The sequence below is a fragment of the Lolium perenne genome, chromosome 5 (genome assembly GCF_019359855.2).
Source record: "Lolium perenne isolate Kyuss_39 chromosome 5, Kyuss_2.0, whole genome shotgun sequence".
Lineage (NCBI taxonomy): Eukaryota > Viridiplantae > Streptophyta > Magnoliopsida > Poales > Poaceae > Lolium > Lolium perenne.
In genome coordinates, this window is record NC_067248.2 from 231,471,590 (window position 1) to 231,480,951 (window position 9,362).

Here is a 9,362-nt window from a genome sequence, read left to right on the forward strand (position 1 = left end):
CCTTATACTTCGCCAGATATTCAGTGGCAAGAGTTGGCTCAAATCTTCAGAACTAAGGTCAGCACAGTTTTGTCATCATGCAAATTCCTCAAGGTCACAAATCGATCTACTCCCTCCGATCCATATTAGTTGATGCTAAAATAAATGTATCTACAATTAAAATGTGTCTAGATGCATCTATATTAGCATGAAATAATAAGAACCGGAGGAAGTATATGATAATCAGATCACAGGAAATAAAATATAGGTGCCATGAGTATCACAAAGTCGAAAGAAAACAATTATATCACATAGATGGTAGTACTGCAGAAATCGCCGTCTTATACAAGTAAAAGATCAATGTGTTGAATAGATCACACAGACTTAAGAACAGGTGCCATAAGTATCATAAATTTGAAAGAAAGCAAAGAGATTGTACTGCAGAAATCGCTATCTAGGCAAAAAAAAAAAGTATCAGTAGTTGAACAACTGGGCAAGGCTAAGAAGAATGCCACGATAAGCTCTCCAGTCTTAAGTCTTTGTATCGTCACCCTTGCCATGATCCTGTGAAATGCCACCCTCGCCATGATTCTGTGAAATGCCGGCATTTGAACTTGAAGCACCAACCTGATGCATGAGTAAGGATCAAACACAAGACAGTAGTGGTCTTATAATAGGTCAGAGATAGTCTCAAATACCCATTGGAAAAAAAACTGAATCTGAATCTTCATTCTCATTTTACTCTTTTCCTCAAGAAAAAGTGCACACACAGATCTATCTTGTTGCTAAATTGTGAATTCAAAGCTCAAATACAAAATTCAAAATTTCCAATGGCTGGCATCGGTGTCGTTTACCAATCAATACATGCCTACTACTGTGATTGCTCTTTGTTCTAGAACTCTTTTCTGTTACTTTGTCTGCTATGTTGTCATGACCTAAGCTCCTGAGAGTTTAGTCATGTGGGGAAGGTGCTATGGTGCTAGGCGAGGCGACGCGACGCATGGTTTGGTGTGAGGGAAAGCCTCCTATTAAAGTTTCTTGTTTAATTGATTGATGCCCTCTAGGCTTACAGGGATTGCATTTATATAGGCTATTTGGTTTGATCTACAAGTCAAACATAACCTCCCAGCTCTTGACACTATCCTATCTCTAATCAAACTCTATCTTTAAATACTAACTTCGATAAATAAGGAAACTACGAGATAAGAGGCTAAGCCTCAGGCCTCGAGCTGAGTCATGCCACAACATGCATCTGCTGGACCTACATAGCATGACATATATAAAGGTGTCCAATATAGAACAATTTTAAGACCCTCTATTAGACTATTACCTTACTCGACAGCCACCAAAGTAACTTTTAATTCCATTCTCAGTTGGCACAGCTATGCTCGCTTGCTCAGTTAATCATTATTCACTATGTTTTCCAACAAATGTATAAGAATCAAACGCATACTTGCCATTCAAAGATGAAAAAAACTGCTCCGAAGGACCTATAATATATGTAAGTCTGAAAATACAAGTTAAGATAGGAATCAACACACAAGTGAGTATCTCGTATTGATGCAAAATACGTCAACTGTGGGCTACCTATGCAACAGCACAATGAAGCACAATAACTAGAAAACTTGCAGGTTTAGCAAAAAAGAACTAAAGTACACACTTATGCATTAATTAAACTATGGGATGGAAAATAATTGAATTATAGGCTTATAAGGAAGGTCATTCATGTGCATGAAGGGAGATAGTACAATTACTTTGCTTATATTTCACAAGAAGCTAATTTTCTCATTTACTGCGGATTAGATTAAGACAGATATGGGAAACAAGAACTAGTGAGCTATAGCATAAAGGAAATGTTGTTTTAATCATGTTGCAAGTAGAGTAGTAGTAGCTAAGGTAGTAGAGTTCAAAACAAACTTGAACTCAGCCGTTGCTTAGTAGCTAAGGTAGTAGAGTTCAAAACAAACTTGAACTCAGCCGTTGCTTAGTAGCTAAGGTAGTAGAGTTCAAATCAAATTTGAACTCCATCTCTAGGATAGACGGTTCCTAGGATAGACGGTTCCTGAGTCCTATATAAGGACATGTACTCATCACTTGTAAGATAAGCTATTACATAGAGAAATAAATCAAGAGCTTCAGCATCACTCGTGTGTGTGCATACACCGTGAAACCTAACAATTGGTATCAGAGCCTCATGGTTCGGGGCCATGGCAAGCGGTGAGTCTGCGGCGAACCCGGCAGATGTGGAGGCGGCGCGCTGTGACGTCGTGCGCACGGCGGCATGGAGGCGCTGCACAGCAGTATGGAGGCTGCGGCGGCCGTGGCGCAGCGGCCTCATACCAGCACTAGAGCACCGGGTTGGGAGATGTCAGGCGATCGTCGAAAAGCCGCGACACCACCACCTCTCTAGCAGCGGCGTGCGTCCGCAACCCCTCCTCCGGCAAACGAGCGACGGCGATCGCCAAGTCGGGGACGGAGCAGGGTGCGACACGGCGGGGGCGAGGTCGTGGTACAGCGGGAGGTGATCCGCGAGATGACTAGCGGCGGAGGCGGCGGTACGAGCCTCGTCTTCCCGATGCTCAAGCGCGGAGACTACACCAACTGGGCCATGGTGATGGAGGTGAACCTGCAAGCGGCATCGCTCTGGGACGCGATCGAGGACGCCGCAGTCTCTCAGCGAGAGGACAAGCAGGCCTTGGCGGCACTGCTCCGCGTCTAGGTTGTACGTGGCCATTTCGGGTGTTCCGGGGAGGAGGCTTGAGAGGCAACGACGATGGTGGTGACCAAGGTTTGGTTGCGGCAAGGTCATGTTAGTCGGCTCCGTTCCGGCGTGTCTGAATGTCTTCGTGGTGGTCTCCTCTTGCTGCGAAGTCGAAGCTGCCCTAGGGCGGTGTACGATGACCTTCAAGGGGCGGTCCGGTGAAGGCCTTTTTCGGCACTTGTCTTGCGCATCCCCTCTCCGAGGCTCGTCTTCAGAATCGGAGCTGCCGGTCTCTCCTCGAAGAGCCATCTGTTTGGCATAGGCCGACTTGAGCTTCTTAGCTTTTGTGGGTAGCCAGGGTGGCTAGGTGTGCCCATGGCGGGTGTGCCCAGCTTGTATGTATCCGGTCCACGTCGTGCGTCTGAGCGCGTTGGTGATCTGTTGAAGGCCTGCGGCGTTGTGCGCGTTGGAGCGCGTTGTGCGTGCGGCCGGTATGTGCGGATCAAGCAGCCAAGTGCGCGTCTCAAGATGAAGTGGCAGGAAGAAGTTGCGGCGTTGGTCGCCGTTGAACAAGGAGATCCTGGAGACGAGGAAGAAGATGACAAGATTAGGGGGGTGATTGTTAGCCTAAATATAATCTTGTCATGGTGTGACCTGCATACGTAGGTTGAGTGCAGGCTGTAGTGTGAATAGCACACATAGGTTGTGTGCTTGCTGTGTGTGAGAACAGGGCACATGAGTTGTGTGCAGCAATCTCCAAGTTGGCTTTGACTAGCAGTCTCCAAGTTGGATTTGACCAGCCATCTCCAAGATTGGTTTTGCTTAGTAGAAGCCAACTAGACATTAGTTGTCTAGGTCGGTTATTGTAGCACCGACTTAAAGCCTCTATATAAGGAGAGGCACCCCATATGGAGAGTAAGTTGGAAGCCAAGATGTAGCATATGTTGCTATATAATAGTGGAAGAGCATTTGTTGCTCAAGTAAGTTTCTTCCCTGTTCTCCTTGCTCATGTGTGTGTCCACTAAGAATGAGCTGAGAGATTGAGAGAAGGCTGCACCCAACATTTAGTATGGGTAGGAGCTAACAGGAAACACATGAGTAAATAATACCAAATGTAAAATCTTTACCTGATCTTCAAGAGCACTGCGCATCATACTAATGATTGTATCCATAACCTGCCTAGTAGCCTTTAGAGGAGTTAGCTTTCTTAATTTGCCATGTCTCAAGGAACAGTAGTAAATGACCTGGCTTGTACATTTAAAACATTGTACCTTAGTAATACTATTCCAATTCTTCATGCGAGCAAGTAAACTTTCCATATCCTGCCTCTGTGCCACACAATTAAGCCGCCGAAGGGACCTTGGCTGCTGGACTCATGCAAGGCATGTGTTACAACTTACAACACTCATAAGGGTGCACATATACATCATTTTGCCTTCTGCTTTTCAAATGAATATGGACTATTCAAATTTATGAAAATAGAATTTATGCTAACTTCCACTAAGATAATAATGATTATTATTACCTGATCTGGAAAGTTCGGAAATATTTGATTGATTTTGATGCCAATTTCCTTCCGAACCTCATCATCCACTATATGCGGCAGTAGACCATTGATTGCTATGCTATTCCGTCGTGCAGATGCCTATTAAAAACAGCTCAACAATTGTTAAAATTTCCAGAATCGTGAATTCTCATTAAGGTAAATTTGAATTCAGTCAACGTACATTTCCATCATGCTCATTCTTATGAACGACGCTCCACGATTTTTCATTCTTAGAGAGCTCCTGCTCCCATGTCTCCCACTTCTTCAATTCCCAGCCTTGCCGCTGTTTTGGCCTACGCACAATGCCTGCATTCTTGTACACATCTAAACGTACGAGTGACTTCACAAAGATGTAGGATTTCATGTTGCCAGGCTTGTGGGGGCTGAAATCTAACAGCTTTGCCATCTTACCCAATTTAGTACGGAAGTTCTCCCCAAGTAACTCGTAGGAATATAGGCTACAGCCAAAACTAGGCAATATGATCTTATCCCCATGACCCAAATTTGGACCAGGAATGTAATCTGGTGGGTACTGAATATTGTACTTCTGGCTCCACCTTTGCTCCGCCTTATTGTCAAGTGTCCAGATCTGCAGGTCACCAACAAGCCTTCTGGGCTGAGAAGGATAAGTTTGAGCAGTTGCTATGCTTATCTTCCCATCTATTTCTCTGATCCAATACCGACGAGGACCCCCACTTGCACAATCTTCAGGTGCAACTGCTGACAGTTCTATCCGTGCAAAACTTTCTTCATTGAGATCAAAGGTCATAACTGCATGCTGCCAGCTAGCTACCATGTCTTCAGTTAGCCAATACATTATTCCATCAACATTGATTGCACCAGAGTTCTTCACACAGTTCAAGCTTAGGGCTTCTGGGGTTCTGATATCTCTCCATTTCTCATCACCAAGCGTGTAAACTTGAATGACGCTGAATTTGTTGTCATCATGGGGGCGATAGCGACCCTCGACATGATCAGCAAGGAAGTGTATAATCTTGTATTCTTTTGTCGATGGGTGACATCCAAAGCTATAGAACAAGAAGTGATCACCCCTCGAATTCTTTACAGGTTTCTCAAGATGCAGGTGTTCACCGGTTGCAAGGTTAGCTATCTTGATCGTCGATGTCTTTGTGTATAAACAAAGAAGACCATTGCATGAACCACAAAGGAAATCATCAGGGCCAATCACTGGCACTGCATATTTGGAGTGTGACCAGGCTCCATCAATCACGATAGCATCAGCGGGGTAGGGCTCTCCTGAAACCGACTCTTGCGGAAAGAATACTAACACACAATGGGGCGCATGCTGGAGGTGAGAGGCGACGAACTGGGGATCTCGGATGATTTTGTGCCACTGCTTACAGACATCAATGCACCTCAGCAAAGTGCTCACATGAAGCCTCAAGAATATCTGCTCAATTAGGTCCCCTGGGAGACAGTTTATAAAGCATTCCTCATTTCTTTGTTTCTTTGGTTGGTTTTCCTCAGAAACCATATCAAGCAGAATCTGGTCTCCCAAGGAAAGCCTATGTACTGAATCCTTCTGCAAAAACACATTAAAAACAATAGGTCAAACTGCGTAAAGATTTTGATTATAGTAATTGGCGCGCAAATAGCATGGAATTTCGGCAAAGATGAACAGGTATTGTAAATATATCTGCTAACAATAGGTCAAGAAGGAAATAAGTGGCGGACCTGACTCAAATATGAAGTTTGGTATGACTATTGACTAATTGTGAACAAGTGCATATAAATAGGATGCATGTAGGTTAGAAAAATTACAATAGTTTTAAACTACAAAGTGAAAGAAAAAATTCACTTAGTAGTTGAATCTTTTGGGGTTTCCTAATTAATTATATGGTTATTCTGTAGCCTAGCAGGGTACAGGTAAAAATACAAGGCTGCAATTCTTGGAGTTAGCAGACAGCATTATTGGAATGATTGATTATTGATGTTACCTATATATTTGCACTCCTATTTTGATTCTCAATGGCATGAAGGTAAATAATGGCATTTTGTGCTCAAGTTGAGAGCATATAGGCGATTTCTTCTATGACCATTCGAGTTTTAACATTCCTTTACAGATAAAAGCTCTTGCTCCACATGAGCATGTATCATCAATCTATTTATTTATATAATAAGACCTTCAAATTATTCACATTAGTCTACTTACTTTATCAAGCTAGCCATTGATATGGGTCAAGATTTTGGTTCTCAGGAGTGTTGATGTTGTTATTACTTGATATAAGATTATTTTCTCTCATTTACCATCCATTTTCTGAAAATTTTATTTATTTACTCTATGGTGGTCTATACTCTATAATGTGTTTTTTCTATAATGAAGATCTGTCTTCCAAATAATTGTAACACATGCCCATTATTATTATTGTTTATCTCTGTTGAGAAATATGAAGACACAAATTAGATAGACTGAGAACATAATATTCTTGCTTTCCTAGGTATTCTTACAACGGTGCTCCATAACTTATTAAAACTGTGTATGTATAAGATTTTAGAATTTTTATTCGAGGGAATTTATCCGGACTTTGCATAGAATTTTGCGGGAGTTGTTGTTTGAGTTGACCAGTTTAGGTAATTGCCTGATTGTTCTTCATGCATGAATGGGCTACTGGATTCGTTGTTTTATTAACAGAACTAATCTGAAATTATAACTCTTAGAGTGAGAGTGTGAATAGCAGGAGTACAAATTTGCGATCTTCGAAGGAGGATTGTGGCCAGTAGCAGACTTGCTTCAAGACCGAAGGTAAACCCACCATGTAAACTACAACAGTTTAGAAGCCAGAACTGACTACTGGGTGTGAGAATATCATTATTTGTCGTCTGAAATATTAGCTTCAAGATCTCATCTCCATTTTCTTATTCTGATACATAATTCTTCCGCACTAATTGTGAAATGCAAAAAAGTTCCGCAGCAACGCGCGGGGTATTTGCTAGTCGGCATGAACCAGCAAGCTACATCAACAGAGATAGCTATTTCTGGTTCTTCTTGTAAACTCCGCGACTAGAGCAACATCAGCCGTCTAAATAGCTCCCTGCTGTATTCAGGCACAGCTAGCGCAGAAACCTTGTATTCTTTTTGTACGAATCCGGATCAACCACGGCTATGTAACTCTAACCTCTGCTCAGAAATGTGAGGTGGAAAGTGGGGTCAGACCTTACCGCCACGGCGTCAGCTACCAAGACCCAAGACGGAACTCCACCGCACGGCGCCACCCCTCACGCGGGGCGTCGCTTCGTCGGCAGAGTCTCCTCTCCCGCCGCGACAAGGCGGCCGTGCGCCGCACCGCGCGGTCGGTCTGTGTCTAGGGTTGAAGCGGGGAAATGGGGATTGGGGATTTTGGCGGTGCACTGCACGCAGGAGTGGAGGACTGCACGCGCGCGCGGGGGGGCGGCGCTATCGATTCTCAGATGCCACGATCGGATGGGCAAAGTCAGCAAACAGGCCGCACGGCCCAGCAGCAACCAGAGGACGCTACCCCAGGACGGCCTTCCTATGCAGAAGTCAGTTTCGGCCAATCCTATCCAAAAATGGCAAATTTCAATTTAGGAAATTTTGAAACAACCAAACTAATGGGCCAGGCCCATTAACGATTTCCCCTTAGCGATGGTTATAACTGCTCTCCGGAAAAACCTATCTATAGCTCGCCCAGCTGCCGGTCGGTCGGAATAACACCTGTCCACGTACGGGAGCGAGCGGGCCGGCATTCCGTTACTTTGTTTTTTTTTCGATTTATTTTCTGGTTCAGGCGGTTCTTGGTCGGTTTCGTTTTTTTTTTCTTTTTTTTTTTGGTATTTTTGGTGTTTCTGTTTTTTCCTTTTTCCTTATTTTGTTTTGAACATATTTTTCAAATTCGAGCAAATTTTACATTTGAGCAAATTTTTAAAAAAATAGTTTTGAAATTTTCTCAGATTTAAATTTTACCCGGTTTTAAAATTTGTTCAACTTTTTCGCTCAGATTTATAATTTGCCTGGTTTTGCAATTTTCTCAAATTAAATTTTAATCCGTTTTGAAAAAAGTGTATGCATCCATGTAAAAACAGGGATTTGATCTCTGTCCCTGTCACAGAGGAGCTGACACCACTGCTATCTGGCTCATCTGTTATACCAAAACGGAAGAAGGATTTGTAGTATCTGTTTTGCTAATTGAGCGAACTAATGGCCATCCCATCCGGGATCGGCTGCAATGCACCCTTCAGCGCGCTAACGAGCGATAAGTAGGGGTGCCCTGCACCGACTAGGTCGACGGCTACCAAGCACCGTATATCTTGGTCGGTATTGGCCCTGGCATATTTTTGTTTTTTATTTTGTTTGTTTTTCTATTTTCTTTTTTGTTTATTTTTTCTGTTTAATATTCTTTTTTGTTTAAAATGAAAATATACAAATTTGAAAGGTTTTCAGATTTGATAAATGTTCAAAGTTAAATAATTGTTCATATTCGAATAAATATTTATATTTGGAAAATGTTCAAATTTAAAATATGCTCGTTTTTGAAAAATGTTCAAATTTTGTGAAAACAAATCAAAATATTCAATCCACTAGGTCGGGTAGGCTGGGCCGCAGCCTATTAGCTCAAGCATGATTCCTTTACCTTTTCTTTTTTTATTTTTCCTTTTCGTTAATATTTTTATTTTTTAAAATCTTACATTTTTCAAGATTTTTTCAAAAATATACATTTTAAATTTGAATAGTTTTTAAAATTTTAACAATTTTAAAGTTGAACAATTTTTTAAACTGAATGGTTTCAAAATTTGAACATTTAAAAAAGTTCATAAAACTTCAAAAAATGTTCATATTTTTTATGAAGAATTGAAATTATTTAAATTTCAATAAAACAAAATTTGAAAAAAGGTCATTCTTGAAAATATTCAAGTTAGAAAAGTGTTCAAATCCTAAAAATGATGTCCAAATTTGAAAAATCTTCAGATTTTGAAAAATGTTCAAATTTGGAAAATGTTCATATGCAAAAAGTGTTAGAATTCAAAATTTGTGAAAATTTGAAAATTGTTTAGATTAAAAAATATTCGAATTTGAATAATAATAATAATAATAATAATAATAATAATAATAATAATAATAATAATAATAATAGAGAACAGATGGAAAGAAAAACTAGA

At 41.3% G+C, this 9,362-nt stretch overlaps 1 protein-coding gene across 5 annotated transcripts; it reads right to left on the reverse strand.

Moving 5' to 3' along the window:
- Positions 1 to 267: 267 nt before the first annotated feature.
- LOC127302214 (F-box protein At3g07870) lies at positions 268 to 7,606 on the reverse strand. 5 transcript variants are annotated; one of them, XM_051332627.2, is made up of 7 exons: positions 7,402 to 7,605; positions 4,638 to 5,769; positions 4,408 to 4,550; positions 4,206 to 4,325; positions 3,952 to 4,047; positions 3,808 to 3,867; positions 268 to 606 (listed from the first exon to the last, which is right to left on the reverse strand). In XM_051332627.2, exons 2-7 carry the CDS (start codon positions 5,719 to 5,721, stop codon positions 511 to 513), a joined length of 1,599 nt encoding a protein of 532 aa, XP_051188587.1. In that variant the 5' UTR covers positions 5,722 to 5,769; positions 7,402 to 7,605; the 3' UTR covers positions 268 to 510. The 5 variants fall into 5 exon arrangements, with proteins under 5 accessions (XP_051188587.1, XP_051188586.1, XP_051188585.1 ...); XM_051332626.2 differs by having other exon boundaries at positions 3,952 to 4,044; positions 4,408 to 5,769; XM_051332625.2 differs by having other exon boundaries at positions 4,408 to 5,769; positions 7,407 to 7,604.
- Between the last annotated feature and the right edge of the window lie 1,756 nt (positions 7,607 to 9,362).